Source organism: Cottoperca gobio, chromosome 9 (assembly GCF_900634415.1).
Source record: "Cottoperca gobio chromosome 9, fCotGob3.1, whole genome shotgun sequence".
Taxonomy (NCBI): Eukaryota; Metazoa; Chordata; class Actinopteri; order Perciformes; family Bovichtidae; genus Cottoperca; species Cottoperca gobio.
Window position 1 is genome coordinate 4593074 of NC_041363.1, and position 22812 is coordinate 4615885.

General features: G+C 41.1%; 2 protein-coding genes across 11 annotated transcripts in view; both read right to left on the reverse strand.

Moving 5' to 3' along the window:
* Nucleotides 1-63: 63 nt before the first annotated feature.
* ulk1a (unc-51 like autophagy activating kinase 1a) lies at nucleotides 64-14200 on the reverse strand. 6 transcript variants are annotated; one of them, XM_029438948.1, is made up of 28 exons: nucleotides 14115-14149; nucleotides 13748-14030; nucleotides 13562-13654; nucleotides 13430-13471; nucleotides 12276-12308; nucleotides 12148-12184; nucleotides 10432-10605; nucleotides 10268-10341; nucleotides 10080-10181; nucleotides 8806-8864; nucleotides 7750-7832; nucleotides 7616-7666; nucleotides 7431-7516; nucleotides 7149-7305; nucleotides 7001-7061; nucleotides 6807-6887; nucleotides 5899-6024; nucleotides 5678-5808; nucleotides 5301-5401; nucleotides 4896-5026; nucleotides 4580-4695; nucleotides 3953-4078; nucleotides 3033-3187; nucleotides 2713-2888; nucleotides 2498-2616; nucleotides 1787-1944; nucleotides 1539-1674; nucleotides 64-1131 (listed from the first exon to the last, which is right to left on the reverse strand). In XM_029438948.1, exons 2-28 carry the CDS (start codon nucleotides 13835-13837, stop codon nucleotides 1088-1090), a joined length of 2742 nt encoding a protein of 913 aa, XP_029294808.1. In that variant the 5' UTR covers nucleotides 13838-14030; nucleotides 14115-14149; the 3' UTR covers nucleotides 64-1087. The 6 variants fall into 6 exon arrangements, with proteins under 6 accessions (XP_029294808.1, XP_029294807.1, XP_029294809.1 ...); XM_029438947.1 differs by having other exon boundaries at nucleotides 13748-14200; XM_029438949.1 differs by having other exon boundaries at nucleotides 4905-5026; nucleotides 13748-14199.
* A 347-nt stretch (nucleotides 14201-14547) lies between these two features.
* Nucleotides 14548-22812, reverse strand: part of adgrd1 (adhesion G protein-coupled receptor D1) — a 29897-nt gene continuing 21632 nt past the window's right edge. For all 5 annotated transcript variants that reach the window (XM_029438954.1, XM_029438953.1, XM_029438955.1 and 2 more), the window contains 12 exons: nucleotides 22639-22712; nucleotides 22029-22152; nucleotides 19853-19956; nucleotides 19649-19760; nucleotides 19321-19474; nucleotides 17734-17800; nucleotides 17381-17447; nucleotides 17024-17115; nucleotides 16812-16938; nucleotides 16688-16729; nucleotides 16434-16526; nucleotides 14548-16350 (listed from right to left, as the gene is read on the reverse strand). In XM_029438954.1, the coding sequence (XP_029294814.1) occupies nucleotides 16255-16350; nucleotides 16434-16526; nucleotides 16688-16729; nucleotides 16812-16938; nucleotides 17024-17115; nucleotides 17381-17447; nucleotides 17734-17800; nucleotides 19321-19474; nucleotides 19649-19760; nucleotides 19853-19956; nucleotides 22029-22152; nucleotides 22639-22712 (1152 nt within the window). In that variant the 3' untranslated portion in view covers nucleotides 14548-16254. The remainder of the gene's footprint in view (nucleotides 16351-16433; nucleotides 16527-16687; nucleotides 16730-16811; nucleotides 16939-17023; nucleotides 17116-17380; nucleotides 17448-17733; nucleotides 17801-19320; nucleotides 19475-19648; nucleotides 19761-19852; nucleotides 19957-22028; nucleotides 22153-22638; nucleotides 22713-22812) is intronic.

The window sequence follows — 22812 nt, forward strand, 5'->3', positions numbered from 1 at the left end:
AATCAGATGTTGTAACAAATTTAGGCTGATATAGCATGGACAATAAAACAGACTTAAAGAGAATCCATAGTTTTAACAATAAATATTATTTATTTCCATCACACAGTGTGTAACAATTCATTTTGGCAAATTTCAATGGCAGTCATAAAATATAAGTAGAAAAGGCAATTTGATAAATTCTAACAAACTCTAACACTCTCTCTAGGGAGTTTTCACAAAATATTGAGCATGTTATTGTAATGAACTGTAATGTACTATCAGGCAAAATCATATACAAAAATCTATCTTTTTACATTAATCCAAACACCTGGGGAAAAAAGAATAATGTGCACACATAGGCTACACACAAACAGCTGATAAACAAAAGCAATGTGGCATGCAGTTAATGCTACTTACTCATGACTGAGTACATCACCACCTGACAGAGGGCGTGGCATCAGTTGTTGCAAAACATTCAAAAAGGGTTAAATATACTTGTTGCAGTCTATGATGTAAGTCTTTATGACTGTAGACTGTAAGTCTATATGATTGTATGACAATTATTCTGTATCATCCACTACTCTGCTGTGATGAAAGATGTAAAAAAGCAGGCACAGTTTTACTATTACTGCTACACATTTGGTCATCTCATCCAAAATATTCTGACACCTGTTGGCCGGCAAACTCTTACAATACACAACAACACCAATGCTTCAAATACAGAACACAACTAAGTAATCTTTGTTTCAAGTGCAACACATTCAAAATCAGTTATTATTGAATCTGATTATTCTATGTGCAAAACAACACGCTAACATATACATTCTGTAACAAAACAAAACCAACACTGAGAACAATTTTCCCTGATTGAAGTATTCAAACAATCATGACACAATCTGTGTCCAAAACAGGACTTCCAGTCTTTTCTGTGCATTCATGTAAAGATTACAGACTGGCTAGTGGGATAAGAGCAGATGCTCCAGTGGTCATTTCCCTTAAGACAGATCAAAGTGCTTGTGACAGTCTAGGAGGATCCATCTACAGGTTAGATGGATGAGGCAAGATAATGCAGTGTCTGTGGCTGCAGTTGTAGAGCTCATGGCTGCTGTTAAGTCTGCAGAGCAGAAAGGCGCCGCTCAATACACTGCTTACCTGAGAACAGAGAGGTTGAACAATTCAGATTAGAATAAAATCTAGTGATCACATGAGGAATACATTCATATGTGGTCTGATTCTAGCTGCATGTCATTTCCAGTAGGATAAATATCCTATCACAATATAAAACATGTGTTTTCTGTTTAAAACATAGCAAGCCAGCAAGCATCACCCATCTTTTAAGTAGTAACAGATTCATATTTAACAGATTCAGTGTGGACAGAAGAGCCTCTGATGTTACGCAATGCAACGCTCGCGTGAGTCCAACATCATGTGGCACAAAAAGTTTGGATTTATGAGGCTGGTCGGCCACGCCGGATCAGCTGACAACCGGACGGTCGACAGATCGATGCATCTCTAAAACTACTTCATTATGGTTTGTGTGTAATAGTTCTGTCACCTACATTTATCTATGCTGTCAATGTCCTTCTGCTCTGTGATGATTCGAGCCAGACCCTCCATCAGCAAAAGGGCTCTGTGGTAGCGCTGGATTGATGCAGTGCCATACTGGAACATCTCATCTAGAGCAGCACACTGTACCTGAACGCAACAAGAACACACACATCAAGTCCAACATAAAGATGCTGGTTATATGCTGGATAAAATCTGATTTAAAGTGAATGTCAACATCCCGTCTGCGAGGTGAGCTCACCATGTGCACAGTGTGGCTGTAGATGAGCTTCTCTGCTGTCAGTCCATTGAAGCGGTCCATAAGCTTCTGTTTGTCAAGCAAGAAGGTCTGCAGGCGTTGGTTGAGGGTGCGACAGTACGTAACACAGCTCTTGTACAATTCATTCAGCTTCTTTATCACTGCACAAAGGAAATACAGCATACACAGACGTTTAATTAATAATGTGAATAGGGACCAATACAGACTCAAAGTGATCACTTATAGATTAGATAGATAGATTAAACTCTTAGTTAACATAGTATATACATTATATACTGGGGGTTTAATTCCTGTTTAAGTTTAGACCAATTTGTTGCTGCATTAAAAAGGTTTACACCTAAATTGTAATTTCGGTTAAATGTTTAGGATTTTGTTATTTTACTTTATATCCATGTACTCATCTGTTACATTTTGTTTTACAAAGTTAGGAAAGTAATGTTTAAGTCAAGCCTCAGGATGCCTCACACCCAGTCGCTTCCACACGGTGAGGTATACAGCTTGTTATTAAACACTGGTCTCGGATCAGTTCCTCGGTATCAGACGATACCTGAAGCCCGTATCGGTATCAGGACTGAAAAAGGTCACTAATAACAAATATAAACGGACTATAACACCCGAAGCTCTTGTGCTTCCAGAAGGACTACACACACTTAATAGACACCCAGGTGTGCATACAGAGGACACTGGTCTCACCTTGCTTGACTGTAGCAGAGGGAAGGAGTTGGCCTTGTTTGATATTGTCTTTAGCCGTGTGCAGTGCCGATGACAGAAACTCCTCAGCCTTCATGTACAACACTAACTGCTCTGCGTAGCTGGAATATGCACATAACAAAACAGCAGTTATTTCCAAGCAGATGTGTGAGGGCAGAGGAAGCTCTTGAATGTAAAACATGTCAAAAGCCTCTCACCTCCATTCTTTACTCAGAAGGCTGATCTGATCCGTCACCAAGCTCTGCTCTAGGAAGGAAACATCAGGGATGCTGTTGGCGTCCAGCCCCGAGTAGTTAGAAGAAGCCAATTCCATGACGCAGAGGACAAAAGCTAAGGTGAAACGCAGGTCACTCAGAGCATCTGTATGAGCCGGCTGGGGAAACAAACAATACTGTGAATACTGAAAGTGTTCCTGTGGAATCTGAACTTTCTATCTTACGCTCATCTGCAAATGTCTGTAACTTAAGAACAACCTGGAGGTTTCCCCTCAAAGTATCCTCACAGTATTAGTCTGTACCTCCATCAGTGTATCTTCCGGGAGCTCTGGAGGGTGGAAGACCATACTGCTGTGTGGAGTAGCGTCCATGGCTTCAGTCTCACTGTTTCTACGGCTTCCTCCCTGGAGAAGGCGACTGTTCAGTAGCCATGCTGAGTTAATGTAGCTGGGGGAGCCTGCAGACAAGTCAATGAAAAATACAGCTCAGCCCTGAGCAGCAGACAACTGATGACATGTTTAAGGTTTATAATAACCACGTGTCTCTTTTAAGCTTGTTTTCTTTTCTTCCCTCATCTTTTTACTTCTGAAGAGTGTACAACAATCAGTAATCACCAATGGGTGAACATACATTAGCAGTACAGTACATAAGAGTCATCATATCCCCCGCCCCTTGCGCGTGCATGCACGCCCACGCCTACATGTGGAAAAATAAAGTTGTAAGTAAGAATAAAATAATGTCCTTAATTTATGCTGAACCGATATCCATGGCTCATGGCCAGAATGGACCACGTCCATTAAATGATCACATCTGGAGAATCTTAAGCAATAAAATAACAAGAACCAACCTTAACCTTCTTCAGTTAATCTCTAAACTTCTCATATTTGGTCAAAGAACAGCTTGAAAGTTGGAGATTTATTTTTTCAAAATAAAAGTATGCTTTTATTTTTTAGCAAAATAGTTATTAATACTCTGCATTTTGTTTTTATCTAAATAATCATTTAATACATAAACAATAAGCTCTGAGTGCTTGTGTTTTTCTTGACATTTGCACAAGTGGTCTTAATGAACTCTAAACTGGAGAAAGCAGCACATAATAAAGATACAGCCTCAATGCATCACTCATACATTTATTATGAAACATCTCACAGACCTCCTGCAACACAAGCAAAATAAAGATTCAACATGAATGCACTAAACAGTCAACACTCAGAACACCGACCTGAGAACATCTTGGACACCGTGGCATCAGGAGGAGTGTCTCCTCTGGAGGGAGAACCCATAATGAAGACCGCAGGAGGTGGGCTGTCCGAGTACAGGAAGTCTCTTTGACAACCAGTAGGTGGCGCTGTTGGAGCAAATAAGAAGAGTTTAAGTCAAAAGGTGTCGCCCAGTTTAACTGCAGCCCACATATGCATATGACATGGCCATGTTCACAGCAGTAGATAACTCAAAATAACAATAACGTTTATTTCACAATATGTATTGATGTCATTATTACATTAAGCCTTCCCTTTGCATGACTTTAAAAAGGCCCTATATATAAAATATATTAAAAAACAAATATATATATATATATAAAAAAAACAAATATATATATATATATATATAATATATATATATATATAATATATATATATATATATATACCCATTGTTCCTAATCTACAACAAAAACAGTTTTATTAACTATATTCTGTGCTATATCAATATTTCACATCTCATGTGCCATAATGTGAATTTCAGCCCGTCTGTCTGCTATTATATTTAGTTTTTAACTGTTTACTTATTTGTTGCCTTTCTTTTCTGATGTCTCTTGTTGTTGCACAGTCCCCTTTGCTGCATGTTACCTGTTTCATCCATGCTTTTCTCAGAGTTGAGGCTCTCGTCGCTTCCCTCTTCAAAAAGGTGAGCCCCAAAGGTCGCCTTCAGCAGCATGTCAGACAGCCTGCCTGTGCTCAGGGATCTGGATATTCAATACAGCCAGACACCACCAGAGCATTTAATAATTCATCAGATGACATATCTTTTATACCGTGTGACATCTCTAGACGCCAGACGGCAGGTTTCATATAAATGACTCAATTAGATGTAAGTAAGTGACATAACACATTATCATGTTTAAGCATAACTGTTATATTCATAATTAAATTATTTATTAATTACCGCTCTGACTTTTTAAAAGGGCTTTCTTTACTGGAAGACTTCCTGGTGAGGTTGGTCAGGGAAGCAGGAGATGCATCGAGGGACTGCAGGTCTAAGACGGTCCTGATGCGGTTTGGCATTCTTGATTGAACCTGTTGTTGAAAAGGAAATTTAAATTCTGAAAACCTAATTTAATTGCGAGCATGTACATTGTACAATTAGGTGATATTGGATTTCAGAAAGAATGTGATTCTACTGCGTGTTATTCTACAATAAGTCTTTGTGCTTATAGAAAGTGTTAAGAGTCACTTTTGTGGTTTTGAAGAAAAGGTGAAATTAATTTGCACCAGCCAATACGCTGCGTGCATTGTGAAACACATGCACATGAGGGCGTGCACTAGTAATATAGATGTGTGAGAGGCTGACCTTAGGACTGGGGGTGTCCTGCATGTCAGAAGAGCCAGCGAGCATTCCCGTTTTTGTGCTGAGCGGAAGAGTCTGCTCTGAGGACTTTGGGGTCATTCCAGCTACAGAGTATTACAAAGATTAAACCATTAAACCAGGAGGAAAGTGGGTCAAGAGAAAATCAAACACGTCACCACAAAACAACTCCGGGATTGTACTGAACATGACGTATTTCAGATGGTGGACTTCCCCTAGTGGCCAACACACGTGACTGCACTGACAAATTCCCATGTAGTGTGTTAATCTGTAGGAGTGTGACCTACAGTGTTGCTGTAAAAGAGCTCTGCTTAACAAACATTACCTAAATAGGTGAAACGAAAGCTGATTGAAACGCTTACCTAGCGGGGAGGAATGCTGTGGTCGGGCTCCTCTGGTTGCCAGCCGCGGGGAGTTGAAGACAAATCTTGGACTTGGAGCTCTACAGCCTCCCGATTGTGGGGAGCTGCTATCAGCACAGCAGAGTGTGACCCTGAGAACATGAGACATGGTTAGACAAAAGGCACAAGACACTGAAGTGGGGATGGGAGCAGAGGTGAGACAGCTGAGCGGCTGCACATGCCTGGTGGAGCCATGCAGGCCAGCAGGTTGCAGGTTCTGCTCCATACGATGGTAGTTTAGGATCTGAGTTGGGACAGGAATGGGCACAGAGGGGCTGCACCTCCGGCCATCGATTTCAACAGGCCTGCTGCATTGATGAAAGAGGATGCAAAGGAATTAGACACACAGGAATGGGATTTCATAAATCAATCAAACAGTGGAATGCGCAAAATAAATGCGTAAATGCGCATGTTCCAAACCCATAATTTAAAACGTTGAATATAAAATGAATATAAATCCTGTTGGGTTCAAGCCATAGACTGTAGATAAGAAGGTGACGTAGTCACTGTGACGTCTCCCATTGATTTGTGGACTACTGTTTTCAAAACCTTGAGTTTGGCGTCCTGGTTTTTTGTGACACGAGAGTGTGGAGTACAACCGGACGCTGAAAACTCATTTTTAGGCGACCAAAATGTTATGATTAACTTTCATGAAAAGAAAACACAGAGAGCACCCGGACCCGACAACACTATGATAGCGACCTGTCAATCACGAGGTCGCCCCGCAATACAGCATCGTCTGCCTTATCGTCTATTTTACTCTAAACGGGACTAAAAATGAACAAAATGAACGTCACGCTGTATTGAATAAGACTTAAACTAGCGATTGAGACCATAAACTCTTCAGGAAATGTTAACTGAGGTAATTAATCAAGTGAGAAGTAGGATCATTTTCTCATAGACTTCTATGCAATCGGACCAGTGGAGTCGCCCCCCTGCTGGATATTAGAGAGAATTCAAGTTTAAGGCTTCACTTTTCAGACCTGGAGGTTGTCTCTTGGGTTAAGCTCACACTCCACTTACTCATCCATCTCAGAACACTTTCATCTTTAACCCCCCCAACATCTGAACATGCCAGGCTTTCTCTTACCCAACAGGCTTGGAGGGAGAGGGCAGCAGGGGAGAAGGCGGAGGTGTCTTTCCTGCATTTCTCTCAGCCAGTAGTGGACTCCTAAACAAAGGTATTTGTAAGCTCAGTCTAAACAATTCCAAACAAATCTATTTTGCATTTTTTCTACAGCCCATGATACCTAATATGGTGCACCCCTCGGAGTGACTACTCACCCGCTGTATATCAGGCAACTCTCAATGGGGGACCCAACTTCCAACTCACATGTGCACTCACCTACGAAGCAGTAACACAGAAATAGTCAGACTCCTTTTGCTAAAACAAAATGTCAGAAATCTATAGAGTGAGGTTCAGACGTCTTACTTGGAAACTGTGCAGGCACCATGACATAGTCCTCAGTGTAAGACGAGGTGTTCTTACTGTCTTGATTGGCTATTTCTTTCAGCAGGAAGCCGGGTGTTTCCTTTGGAGGGGAATATCGCACTTTGGGCTGAATTTGGAGCATTTTTCCATTGGAATGCTAAGAGAGTGTAAAATAAAAAACATTCTAACTATGACAGATTATAAAGGAAAATACGTTTACATTTCACATCTTTGACCAAGGGGGTTTTGTTTTACAAATCCACTACTGAGAGGTGTACGCACTTGAGGGGAGGCCGGATGGGACGTGGAGGAGCTGCTGGAGGAACTGACCGAGGCTGAGCTGGGGTAGGAGAGCACAGCTGGAGAGCCTGGGGAAGAAAACGGTAAAAGATCTTGCGTTAGGACACCGGCTAAAACACCTTTACTGAATCGAAGCTGTACAGAGACGAGTAAAATACAGTCCATACATTTCTTTGTGGTTGAGCTCGTGTCCAAGAAAGGATGGCGGAAAAACTCATCTGCGAATGTAAAGTGTCAGAGAAGCTTTTACATTTTTAAGAATGATATAAAGAAGCTCTGAATTGAAAAGGTAAACACTTACCAAAGTCGATCCGATCTTTGTGGTTTCTCTGCAGAAGCCCCAACAGAAGGTGTTTTAAATGACGAGAAGTCTCCTTTGGGATGCTGGGAGAAGAGGGGAAACCATTGAGTGCTTTACATTTTGCATGCAGCTTTATACACGGTGTAGTCTACATGTTGATATTATATCTATTTATTATTGAAACAATGTTTTAAACTTCACTACGTGATGTATGTAGTCTTAAAATAAATACTATTTAGGTCACTTGTGCTTCATAAGATCAGAGTGAGCTGTAAAAATGTGTGAATCTGTAATCTAATTTGTGGCTTCAGTGCAAAACCTCAGGGCATCATGACACAGTCAGTGTGTGTGTGTGTGTGTGTGTGTGTGCGCGTGTGTGTGTCGCTATGTGGGTCATGTGGAAAATGATAGCGATGCAGGCCACTAGCTGGCAGCTCGGAGCAGGGTAGATAGCCCCAGAATGACAAAAAAACAACAAACTATACCTCCTCACACTTCGTCTTAACATGCCGTTTTATCACTGCGAAAAATAAGCATGAGCAGCAGCCATTACGCAAGCTGCTAAGTACACCATGAACACAGCGGGAAAACAATCCATGGATCCCTTTGAACGCGTTCCAGCTCCAAGTTCTCAGCATGTGCTCAACATGGCTTTAAATAGCCAGGAGAACTATTTGGAAAGGCACCTGTCACCTGATATCAAAGCAGAGATGTAGAGTTCCACAATTCACTTGAACACCTCATATAGATACGAGTATATCCCGGGCATCGAGAACGATGTCGATGATCCGCCAGGTGTCTGTATCCGTTTCTTCCACAGTAGGACTATTTTTAGTGGCGGTATGGGATCTGTCGAGTGCCAATAACCCAAATGTGTGTGTGCATGTGTCTGTTTGTAAACTGTCCCAGTGCACACCGAACATCATTCACATACACACACGATCATTCATCAGAGAAGACAGATTGTTTACCCCCCCCCTCCTCCTGTCATCTTCCTGTGCGTATTGTGTGTGTACAGTAAAGATATGTTGTTGGTGTGTGTGGTCGTCCACTAACCTGGGTAAGAGAGTACTGTTGCTTTCATAGAACAGACGGAGCTCCTGCGGTGTGCTGGCCTACACACACACACACACACACACACACACACACACACACACACACACACACACAAACATAAGCAAAAGACACCTGCATCCTTACAAACATTTGAATAAGTGGTAGTGTAACGTTTGACTGTTATTTGAAGACATCATTACAAATAAAAAGTTACACCACAGAGCATATAAACATAAATAATATGTGGGAGTTTGATGATCCCACTGAGGGCAAAGTGGAGATGCCAGCTAAGCCAGCTCAGTAAACATCATCATCATCAGCTAACCTCACACTGACCCTTGGACTTAGCTCAACTCCCGGACCTGCCTGGCAGTCAAGCTCCCCTCTCATTCTCAGGGAACATGCATTCAAGGAAAGCGCCACACAAATAAACCCCAAAGAACAGTTTCTTCTTCTTTCACTGCTCATATATGGGGATAATATTGGAATTCAGACAAAGAAAGCACCAAAGAAGAGACAGAACATTAGCTCGGGTGTATACACAAGTCACGACTGAGGCAATCTGCAAATAACAACTCAGCTGTGTTATGTAAGCAGCCACGTGAACAGTAGGCAGTAATACCCAGGGTTGGGAAACAATATTTGCTTTGGGTTTGGAGATGTGGCTCGCAGCCATTTCCGCAAGAACCCCATCTGTACATAAGGTGCTTTCTCAACAAGCAACTAAGATGTTCCTGCACTTTCCGACTAACAACACTGGAGACCAGTGTCACCTGGCAGGCAGGTGGCGTTTAATGGATCATGAGTTTCTATGTTGGGAAAGGAATGCGTCATGTTCAGTTTTGTGTTGACGATAATTAGTCCTCTTCTCGGAAGTAAAGCGAAAGTATTTCTGTGTGTGCTTTATTTAAGGGTTCTTAGAAAGCATTTGTTGGTGAAATGCGGAGTCTATATACCTAATTATACCTTTCATATGTCTGGAACTAACTCCCTGTTCTTTTAAATCAATGCCGAAGACTTTTCTGTTTGCCACTGCCTTTATTAAATCAAATAATTATTCATTTCTTACACTGCACTTTTAGTCTCGTCTTATTTACTGTCTTTTATTTATTTAATTGTATTTAAATGTCCTTATAAAATGAGGAATAAAGTTTCTTCTGCACTATGTCTCGATGCTTTTGATCCTTTATTTGAATTGCCTCGAGGCTGAAATGTGATATATTTAGAGTTGTTGTATCTGCATGTGTGTACGTGTGCTTTTAAGTGCCACTCACATGAAATGGAGCCTTTCCAGTCAGACACTGGTACACAATAGTACCTATGCTCCACAGATCAGCCTTGGCATCATAGTTCTGGGACATGATGACCTCAGGAGCCTGAGTCCAAACAAACACAGATTACAGCTTAGCGGCCCGGTGACATTACACCTTGTTGTCGGGTAAATCCAGACCTTAATACTCACCATGTACATGGGAGAGCCACACAGCGTGGCTGCCATGGTGTTTGTCTGGAGATGGCGTGCAAACCCAAAGTCAGCTGTAGGGTGAGGTGACATACAGTCGTTAGAAATGAACTAACTGCACCATAAAGCAGCACATTTCTTCTAATGCTCTGCTGAGTCATCACCTATCTTAATGCAGGTGTTGATGGGACTGGACCTGCGCCCCTCTGGGTGGCACAGCAAGATGTTCTGGGGTTTGAGGTCTCTGTGGAGGATGCCTTTGCTCTGCAGGACCTTCATGGCCTGACCGATCTGATGGAGGAATACTCGGATGGTGTCCTCACTTAACGTGCCCTTAGCTGAGGGATGAAACACATGAGATGATCCAGGAGGAAGTTAAAATAAAGGAAATAAAAGGGTTATTATATTGCACGGTATGTAGATGCACATGAAGAAGCATTTATTCCCAGCATGTTATGTGATGCAACTATTATTTGGATGATTGATTTCTGGGATTAACTGTTTTATATATAAAATATAAACGTTACCAGAGCTCAATTTAATATTAAGTGAGCAACAGTAAAATAATAATGATAAAAACACTGAGAGCCTCTAACCTGAAATTGATTGGTAGTGTTTTGCATTTTATTTCCTAAAATTAAAACAATTAAAAGGACTTTAATTTACTTTTGTTAATTCCCAGATTGAATGACTTTGTGACGCTAACGAGCTTAAAGACTAGTAAACTCGGTTAAAAGGTTATTGTAGCATATTAGTGTCCAGATCTTATTAGAGATTAAAAGATTAGTAGATTAAGCAATTAGTCAATCAACAGAAGATTAACCGGTACTATGTTGACTGTAAATAAAACATATTTACTGTCTTTTTCTTGTATTCTATATTAAACTACATGTTTCTTGATTGGTTCAGACAAAACAAAACAATTTGCTCTCACCAGAAATATAATACAACGTAAGATGAAGATGCACAACTCTAATCACATCAGCACCACCGCCGTCATACTTCGTGGAACAGAATTTTGTTTACGAGGGAGGGTACATTTGGATATTAATGTCAAGGCCGTCTGAAATGCTCGCGGCCCCACACCCCCTCCCGGTACATTCAGTATGTCAAGCTGCAGTGTTTTTCCACCGGAGCACAGGGGATAAGTGAGTGGCAGATGGGTGAGGTCATGTGGGTGCTCCGTGAACCTTTCCAAGAGTGACTGAGTGTTGTGCTACAAATAGCTAGATGTGCCTCCTTGGCCGGGACACAGAGTGGGCAAGTCTACAAAATAAGAGACGCTGGCAAGGTGACAGAATTAGACGGACGAGGTAAATTCAGCCTGGGAAAGAAAAATCTAATCCATGCCCTCAGTTGTGTCATCATATTTTGGAGCAGGGTTTGAAACTTGAAACACAAATGTGAAATCACAAGGCACTTTGAAACGGAGAAATGAACGCTGGGAGTTGTTTTTGCCACTCATCTTGTATTAGTTTCTATATCAAGTGTAGGAAAAACCTTGATGAAGGAAAATCATCACAAGCCAATTCTCAGGGTTTCATTTGATCTGGGTTAAGCACTAAAGGGAGTATTAGTGATCATTTACCCACTGGCATGTTGGAAACTTAAACCTGAATGATATAGTTGTTCCTAGTCTTCCTTTAAAACACTGACAAAGCTTCGCCAAGCCTCTTGAAAGACAAACTGGCCTGCCAGTACAACAGTAAGCTGCTCAAAACATGTTTACAGATACCAAACTATAAGTTGGACTCTGATGCAACAGTAAGGAGGGCTGCAAATGTCCCCCTTTTTTTTGCTTTGACGACAGGTGAAACAGAAAACTTTACAGTAGTGAGACGGGAGCTATATTAAGCTCCGACAGGATGTGGCAAACTTACAGTGAAGGTACTCTGCCAGGTCGCCTCCATTGCAGTACTGAAAAGATGAGACAGACAAATCTCAACAGAAGCTTTGACAACGCTGCCTTGTTAGTGAATGTGACACAAGCGTTACTAACACGACTCACCTCCATGACGAGATACACACTTCCTCCCATTTCCTGTTGATAAAACCAGATACAATGCTAATTAGCATTTTCGAGTAACTGGAATACACAAAAGTGTAAAAAAGGGACAGAGAATAAATCACATTTATTTCATATAGAGCGATGGGGAATTAGGATTTATACCAACAATCCTATCCATGTGTTCGCAGCTGTGCCCCAGGATACACAACGAGTGACACCAGCGCATTTCTTAGGCTGAGTTGACAGTTTTGTGACCCGCCACCTTGCCTCAAACTGTACTCCATCATGGCCCCTGTCTAGCTCGAGCCCCCCTGAGTCATTGAAAGCGTCACAGATCGGTGACGTGATATGGCGTGGGGTAAAAGAGGGAGAAGTTTCAGTCGCACCTGATTGAAATAATGAGCACGGAAGCAAATTGTAAGTTAAAGCTTGAAAAGTTGAGAGAAACTTAAGGTTTGTACTTTGAGCGTAAATAACACCGGATGCCGTATCACCAGATAATACACGGAGCAGGTTGTGCAGACGGCAGGTAAGTGAACGCATCGTCGTCGACACAAAGCTTCTGCAACCTGACCTAGAATGTATCTTCTAAAGTCATTAGCTTTGCATGCTGGTGTGTGTCTGCCGTGAGACACTCTGTGTTTTATAAGCCATTGTTTTTACCAGCTGCACCGTGCCATCTGTCACGAGTAGTGAGAGATCAGCTCACCCCTGTCTGGTGTCCAGCAGGTATCAGTAAGGTGAGAAGAGGAAAGCACACACACATCCAAGCAAATGGTTACAGCCTGTGCTGTGTGTGTGACCTTTTAAAAAGGATATTCATTTAGTCTCTGGCCTACAGTGAAACACCCCTGTGAGAAAAAGCAATGTCATGGTAATAAATCTGTCATACACTCAGTCTTCTACTTTTAAAATAAACTACAGACGCAGTTCAGGTCAGGGAGTTCGCTAGCCTCGTGAAAAACTACAACACCCGACGGCCAAATCTGTATCACATGAGAAAGGGACGTTCAATGTCGCGGCAACATGTCGACCAGAGATGTCAACATTTGCAGCATGTGGCAGCAAAGTCACCAGTATTGCTGTGTGGTTACTGAGTATAGGTCTGAGGAGGAAAGAGAGGAAAAGAGAAGGCAAACCATCTCCATCTTTACCTGATAGTCAAGTAGTCGGACAATGTTTTCATGTTTGAGTTCCTAGAGGAGGTGGGAGAACAAAACATTTGAGTTAATATGATACACAGCCAGACACAGAATGTGTGGCAACTTTAAAAGTCAACTTATTACCTTCAATATTTTGATTTCTTTACCAAGCAGAGACTGAGATTTGGCCAAGTTTTTCTTGTTGATACATTTCACAGCAACTACCCAGTCACGTTTCTTGAAAAAAGGTTTTTAGAAAGCAGGATATAAATACACCATTTATTAACAATTTTCCACAGGAAATAAAATGGGCTCAGATATAAAAGTTACCTCTTTATGTCTGCCTTTGAACACAACCGCAAAGGCACCGTGGCCAATCAGGTCTTTCCTGTTGAACTCAAACTTCCCAACAGGCTCCATGGATAATAACAAAATAGACGCGTCAAGTATCCGAGCTGTTTCAAGACGTCGGTTTTCCAACTAAAGCAGACGTACTGTCCCACGACACTTCCCTCGTGCCGGTAAATCCCATTTCATTGATGGAAAATACTGTCGTCACACGTGACAAGCCTCATACTCGGTAGAAAATATCGATGACAACATTACAAAGTTTCTGTCAACACAAAAAAAACAACGTGCGTAGGAATAAACACTTGTAAGTAAACAAAGTACCAGCGACGTACTTGTGTTTATTTACCGATTCAAATGAGTCGCTGAGACTTTTCTAGCAGCAGTAAAAGTTAAAAGTTCACGTTAGAGTTGTTTTCTGACACTGAGCTCAGATATTATTGTCTTACTCACCTTTCTACATACGCTTGAGTTATTCATATCTCACGCGCGCATGCGCAAACACATGCAGAGAGGTTTGTCGATGACGCCTTCAGGGACACCTCGTAAACTTGCCTTTCGATGTCTTAATTTGGCTCGGTCTTATTTTGAAACGCTATATCAAGCAAGAGGAGCCATTTTCCAAAAGTAGTGTTATAGTGGCTGGTGTTTTTATTTGTATTTTAGGTGTCATTCTTTAGCAAAGTCACAGGTACACACACACACACACACACACACACACACCGAATAAGTCTCACCGGCCTACAACCAATACAAATGTAATGTAATAAAGATGACGCTGATTTCTTGTCATAAACGTTTTATAGTAAAGATAATTGGAAGTACAAGTACCATAAGACAACAATCATTAAAGGCCATACAAGCATAAACATACTGAATATTTACCTTTAAATTTGACAGGAAAAGTGAGCACAGAGTGACTTACAGTAAATCCTGTTTTAGGAAACTTAATGTTGGTACAGTGTAAGATCAATGACATTGTAAATGATGTCACCGCCCTCTATTCTCACAGTATATTAAGAAAAAACAGCCTTATTAGGTACCTCTGTTGTAAAACATATTTCATTGTACAAAAATGTTGTATGAAAATTTGAAATCAGCAACAGAAATATCTAAAGACTACGTAAAACTTCACAGAAATGTGTCCAAAACACAACCAGTATTCACTATTCTTCAAGAAGCATAACATCCTGCAGCTTACAAAGATGTGAGGTACTGCACATCAAATACCAGTTCATTTCAAGAGAGGAAACTTAACATGAGAACATACTATTGTTGAGCTGTGACACTTTGCAGAAGACATGATACAGAACTCAGAATCACTAAATAAATAAATACATTATATCAGAATTACATAGGGTCTAATTCACCGCTGCTTCATCCATTGTCATCATGCAATTGTTGCGTTGCGCTGTCCTCAACATTGGATTAAAGCGGCATGAATCAGGTGAATCTCGGAGAAGCTCCTCCAGTTAAAATGAACAATTTGTCCTTTGTGATGATAAATACTGTTTACAGCTGGTGAAACGATTATGTTGTTGATTTTAAGGCATGAATCTAACATTATATTAAGTTTATGCATTTGGACCCAAACATCCGCTGCCAATACTCATCATTTTAAATGTGACATTTTCTGCAGTATAATTAAAGCAGATGTAATTGCACTATTTTAATGTGTGGGACAAATTACATGTCAAAACATATCACTGTGATTTAAAGGAATATTTTTGACATTTTGGGAAATAGGCGTATTTGCTTTCTTGTGTTAGATGGAAAGATCACTAGCACTGTGATGTTTTTGTTCAAAGTGGCTCAAAGTTTCCGTGTTTCCAGCCTTTGTGCTAAGCTAAGCTAACCAGCTGCTGAACAGGCGTTAAATCTTTTAGGTCTGAACCCAAATATTCGACTCTTCTATTTATTCGTTCGTTGGGTTATCTGATTTTTTGGCATCCGGTTGTTTTTAAATTTGATTTATTAACCCCTCAGGATTACAAACTTTAGAATTACGGATTTATTAAAAACGATGCCTTGTATTAAACAAAAGAAGTCCAAAGAAATGGTACCCAGGACAATCTCTCCATCTAACGCTCAGCAAGAAAGCTCATTTTCGTATTTCCAAAAAAGTCGCACTGTTTTGATGCCAATTAGTAAATCAACAGCAATATACACATCGAGATGCTCCACTACACCGAGGGTCGCTGCCAGCTCCTGAACTGCCCTCCTGGATGTTCTCACTGCCCTCCTCACAAATCCCTGCTCTTGTTTTTGGGAACACATTATGTTTTTTTTACGAGACAATAATAAAAAGGCACAGTCCTTAAGAGTCTGTTTGTCTTTAAAGGTGAAGTTATACACAGCCTCTACTTTGGTATCTCTTTCACTTGAGCGGATGAGTGTCCGATTCATTACATAACATAGTGGGAGAATACTCTGGCCCGTGTTTCTCATACTACACTAGTGAGCTTCACTTTGCTCTCCTGCCGCTGGTTCTACACGGCGGAGAGGTCCATGCGATTGGCCGAGTTGGTACTTTTGTCCCATGTGTTCATCTTGGTGGGAGTCACGCCCTCTTTGTTTTCATTCATCTAGAGGATGGGAAGGAGAATGTTTAGACTCAAGGCAGTTGAACAGCTGTTTTGTTTAGCAAATCTTTAACACCAGCGCTCACTATGTCAGAGTTGAATGGCTTCACATTGATGTTTCGGATGGAGCTGCTGGTAAGAGACCAAACCTTGGTTTTGTGTTTGAAAGCAGCTCTGACCTACAGAGAGAGAAGAAGCAAAGCCAAAACAGATACTGGTGACAACAGACAACATCGTCCCTCCTCTGCTGATTATAATTAAAATATTGACTGATTGATTTTCTCCCACAAGATGTGACAAATCAAAACATTAAAACATCTAATATATTGCGCGCCATTACCTCAGAGTTGAGAAGACAGTGAAACAAGAAGACAAAGAACCCCTAAAGAAAAGGAAAACATTTAAACTTAAGCACCTTGTTTTCACAAATGTCTGCAAACAAGATCCCGTCGTGAACAACTTACTTGAAACGAGTTGAATACAGCAAAAATATACAGGAACGGCAAAGAGTGTGTGTTGACAGCGAGAACGCCAAAGATCCAGGAGATGCCGAGTATAGGCAGGAGCACGGCCACTGCCTTTACAGTCAGCCTTGAAACAAAGAGACAAACCTTTACTAGCTTTATTAAGAGAGCAACTGTAAAAGAGTTTTGATCATGAAAACAAGGAAACCCACTTGACTGCATTGGCATCTCCATGAACCTTGTAACTCTCTCCGCTGATCCGAGATATGATCCTGGTGACAGATATCAGGATGCCAATGTTCACCTGGAAATGAGGTTAAATATATGTTTACACATCAATAATAATAATAATAATAAGCTTGTATAGCACCTTTCATACAAGAGTTGCAGCCCAAAGTGGGTTAAGGTTACTCCCGCCTGTCATTACACTATGGTGGTACATCAAGGCTGTGGTACGGTGGCACAAGAGTTTCTTTCCCTCTTCCTAAAAGCCTAAAAGCTTACAATGAATACAGAATAAATTGTAGAGTCAAGTTATGCAGAACTGTAAAAAGATGCAAATTCCTCACCACAATGACAAACAGAGCCGGTGCCACAAACGCCCAAATGGCTCCATTCTTCAGTGACAGCCAACAGCTGAGAAAGCACGGACAGGGGGGGGGGGGCAGGGGTGAAAAAGCAACAATCACACATGTTCCCTTCCAAGTAAAAGTGCTATAATGCTGTAATGTAAATATGGAATGACATGTGTAGTTACTGTTAACCGAGAAAGCTTTTGAATAACATTAAACGCAGTTGATGGATCCAATTTATTCCACAGGTGATGTCATTCTCATGCAACGCCACCGAGGGGTTGATGGAACAAAATGAATTCCATGTAATTCACAGGATTGTATTTGTTCAAAGTGCAGAGCGTACTCACTTGTCAACCTCGCCATAACTGTTGAGAGCTGATGTCATGGAGACCACACATATGACCAAAGGAGAGCCTGATGATAAACAAAAGAAACAAACACACATGTTACACATTCACTGGAGATGTCACATGACAATCTCTCGTTGCACTTGTGCGTGTACCCTGAGGTGTTCTGGTACTAATCAATGTATCATGGCAGCTTCATTATGTTTGCTGTATTGGGCTGTGCATTGGAAAGAACCATGATACAGGGGTTACGTTTCAATATTCTGAGATATATTATGATACTGTAAGCAATACAGTGTTTTTAGAATCCATACAATACCTCAAACATATTGTAATGTATCGATATTTTAGTTTGTGGTAATTACAGTATATTAAACACTCCCACAAGCCCCCCCAAAAAACATTGTTTCATAGCAGAACTAAAAGGTTTTAACAAAGGCCACAGACACAACTCATCCTCATGCCTCAGTTCATTTCAGCAAACAGCCTGATGGCTCTGGTAAACATTGTGATTTGTTATATAATCTAGTTAAAGTTAAACTCCACCCATTGTAGCACCTGTCTGTGCACACACTTCTACACCCCAGTGGTGGTTTTATCCATCTGCGTTGCTAATTTCCCCTGAAAATATCTCTTTTTTTTTTGTTTTTTGATCTCTCGGCGTGCCAAGCCCAAACGTTTCCAGCACGCTGTACGACGAGGAAACCTTTAGTTCAAAGGAGGAAATGAAAGATAAAGCAGATTTTATCACGGCTAATAGCAGCAGCAATTAATTATAAAACAAACGTTTACTTTTTACAGATATACTTCTAAGTGTCAGACAAGTCTCCAGCACATAATTCGCAGTTGGCCACACAAAATGAAAAATCACTCTGGCCTGAAGAAAGGAAGTAATAAAAAAGGGATCGTTTCTCCACTAATGGGTTCAGCATGTGAAGCAGAGACTATGCATTCCCCAGCAGCCAAAGACAGTATACGTATGTCCCAGATTCTTTTATCTGTCCATCAAACTCCGCTTCACTCAGATCAGGAGAGGCAATTGTTATGCTGGAATGTAACTCAAAGCAGATTTATTCAACAGGGTCATAGTTACTTACTTTTCATAAACAATATTTGACCAGTAAGGTCACTTCAAAGTGGTCCGATCATTTTGGTCTGGAATGAGTTAGAGGCGAACTTGGGTGAAGTTAAGGGACACACAAAGGAATACGACAGGTATCTTTGGCTTTGTTCTCACTGCAAGCTTTGGTGCTCAATTTGGATTTATTGTTCAGATTTCTTTGTTTGGCTGTTCACAATATATTTGACGAGGAGAAGGAGATACGCGTTTTATATTATGGCTTTTTGTAGAGCACGTACATGCTGATACAAATGTTGATGTAGAGTGACGTGTAAGTTGCAGGATATCAGACTCAGAGCTCTGCAAAACATCAGACCTGTATCTGATTTAGGAAAGTGGCTCAAAGCTCAGATTCTATGATTTGTGTTGTTTACAATAAACCCCCCCCCCCACAGATGTTAGTCACATATGCTTTAAGTCACTTCTCCTGCAGTCTGAACGCAGCCTGTGTTATATTCCAGACGTACCCCAGCCGATGGCGTAGTAATAGATGTGTTTGCTGCCCTCAGAGCCGAACACCTTCACCACCATACTGTAGAGGTGGAGGCCCTCCACCAGCATCCAGGCGAAGGCGCTCAGAAAGAAGAAGTGAAGCAGGACCGCCATGACTTTACAAGGCAGCTGGGACAGGACGAAAAATACAATCAGAATCATTATTATTCATGTCATCATATTATTTTTAAAAGGCAATCTTTTAATCTTTTCATTTAGTGGTTGTTTAAGTTAGATTGTACCCTGTAGGTCACTGCGTACACCACCTGAGTGTCGACAACATAATCTGTACTGTGGACGTACCGTTCCCGGGTCGAAGCGAGCGCTGATGAGCAGTAAGATCTCAGCCACCAGGATGGCGAAGGACAGGTTGGCATGGATGTGGTAGCGTTGGTTACGGATGGTACTCACTGACCTGCAGAGCAGCAGCACAACATCACATTAACTTTATAATACACTGAGTATACAAAACAGTTTAGTACAGAGCGTTGAAGTGATGATACTTACGACAGAACTGCAAAAGTGACCAGAGTGATGGCGAGACAGATGATGGAAATTGAGCAGCCAACATAACCGATGGTTGATAGTGCCACCCTGTGGCCAGTCGTGAGCTGTGTATGGAGGCAAATCACCAACAACAAAGGACAAGACAACATGTAAAGACATTTATATTTTGTCAACAGTAAAAGTCGGTAATTTATGCCACAGACGCACAAGCAAAGCCAGTTCAGCCTGTTTCATTCAGCCTGCATCATTAGCCAGGAGATCCAAAGGGGCCCTGCGTGGAGTTTATGACGATGAACACAATGCTGAGTCTCATTAGTATTTCTCAGGCACGCTACTCTCCAAGACTGTGCATACAGTCGTAAAGATTTCAATCCTCCTGTGTACAGGATGAAACACATTATGTGTATTTCTTATTTAACATGTTGCATGAAGTCACTGTAAATGTGAAGTCAAATACTTTTGTGAGACGCAAAATGTGCAAGAATCCAAAGATATGCACAGATCCATGGACGAGTGCACCGGTGATGTTTTGGACTTCAGGCTAATTTAAGGGTTAGGGTTTGATTCTCCATTAACTGTCTTCACATGTGCCCTGTCATTACGAGGGCAGAGGAGTCTCAGACTTTCAGAAAAGGGATATGTAAGATGTTCCCTCGCAGCTGAGGGACGAGGCAGCCCACTAATTAGAGACTGGCTGAGGGAAAGTATAGCATCAAATAGACTTCTGCTCCTCAAATACACGACTGGCCTACTTAGCTGCAATAAGAGGTCCTCTTGTCTATTTAAAGAAGCCGTTGTGGATGCTGATCATACTCCAATGGCACATATTCTTGGATAACAAAGTGGTGTGCACAGGTTCGGCATAATGTAAATGTAAAATAATGTGCATGATGCGTGTTACCCCAGATGTTTTAAGGGGACAGTTTTTACTCTCTTGAGAGAGTGTGGTCATTGACCTGTGCAGCAAGCCAAGAATACCACACTTAATCATGGCTGTCCGAAGTACTTCTGTATAAAACCACACGTGAAACCGACATTGTGACTGTGTAGGTCTGCTTACAATTGAACTACAGGGAGGATAAACTGTCCAAAGGCTGGTTGGCGGTTTACTGTATGGTTAACCACGGCTTCCTGTCCAATTACGTTCCTACAAATGTACTTATTTTGTGACAAAGACACGGAGGGAGGGATACTCTTGGGGCAGAGGGATAAACTTTACCATAAAATAGAAGTGGAAGGTTTACTGTTTCCCTACAACCGAATAAATGAAAAGCACTGTGGTGAAAATCATCAATTGGCCTTTTTCACAGCAGGCATTTCGACTTGTCATAGCAGGGAAAGCACAGGCGTTACTAATAACATTAACAATGGTTCCTTTCTATTCAAGAGGAGATCATGACAGTTTTACAATGAGCTAGCATGCAACACACCAGATCCACTGCACACTGTTGGGATGACATTATGTATGCAAATCATACTTTTCAAGGGTGTGGAGAAGTTATACAAATCTAACAATTCAAAATAGACCTTAATGTAGATGTTTGCAGTTTGTGGCGTCCATTCAACAGCTTTTACAGACGTGTCTTTTATAATGGTGGTTTATGGGGAAAATACTTTTTGAGCCGCAGGTGATTTTGTTGCAGTACCTCGAGTGGCCACTGGGACACAGCAAGGCAGAGAGGTGGCACCGTATCCAGCTCTCTTAATACATCGACCAGGACCCTGGAGCTAACGCTACCACGTGGAGTTCAGCCTCCGTGACTTTTGTAATTTAAACCTTAACCTAACCTAAAAATCTTCTGTGTTAAACCTTCAATCATGTATGTTTTGGACACTTGGGGGCAACACAACAAGCTGAAAACACAGCGTCGACATACCGTGTTATCACCTTATAAAGGTGTCATGCGTAACAAAACTGTTACACATCCGACAGATATTGAGCAAAATAAGCATTTATTTGTAAATGAAATCCTATATTCACTCTTCCTTTAGCTCTGTTTGGTAATATGTGGATCTGTAGCTGCTAAACGCTCCACTATATTTAGCTAACTTTGCCTGTCTTCTGTTAATCATACAGTTGTTTTACCAGAGCTTTTTTCACTGATGACATCTGCCTGATGATGCAAGCCATTGTTAATATAAAAATAAATAAATCAAAGTAGCTCAAATGTCATACCTTTAGGGGCACCACTTGCATAAGTATGGCAAAGTTGGTGAGGTGGTTGCACAAACAAACAGAGTACGTCATGTTTCCATCCGAGCGTACGCAACCTTCGTTGGACCATACTCCCTCATTTGAACTGAAAAGGATGACAAGTCGGTATTATTTACAGAGACAACAAACTCAGAGATATATTAATATAATTATGCAAGCAGTTTTCTTTTTTGTACAGGAACACTGCTGGCAAGGATCACTCAACATGATCCATTGTGGGAGGCAAGCAGAGATTTTCTCTTGCTGAATTTAGCAGGCGATCTAACAGGGAAATCCAATCATTCACATTATTCTTGAGCTTCAGGGCAAAGGGGAATAAGGAGAGGAAGCCTTTGAATCCAACTAAAACAAACTCCCTTTAAAAATGATTTATACTTTCTAAATAGTGTTTTGGCTCCATTTATTAGAGTGCCATATTATTTTATAGAGGGCTGTTGCTCAACATGAATACATGTAACACTGGCTGTTTCTGATCTGAACGAGTAAAGTGAATATGCAACAAGTTGACGATCAAGATAAACATATCTTTTGTGCTACATCTGAATGAATGACGTCACAAACAAAGACCCACCTGTAGTCCAAGAAGGCACAGTAGAGGAAGACTTTATTGCTCTGATTTAGGAGTTGCTCTTGCTGTTCTTTGGTCTGAAAAACAAAAAAGTTGAAATAAATTGAGATTGTTAATTACGCGAGATGCTTGTGGGTTGCATTGCTCATTAAATTACACACAAAACTCAAAAGCAAC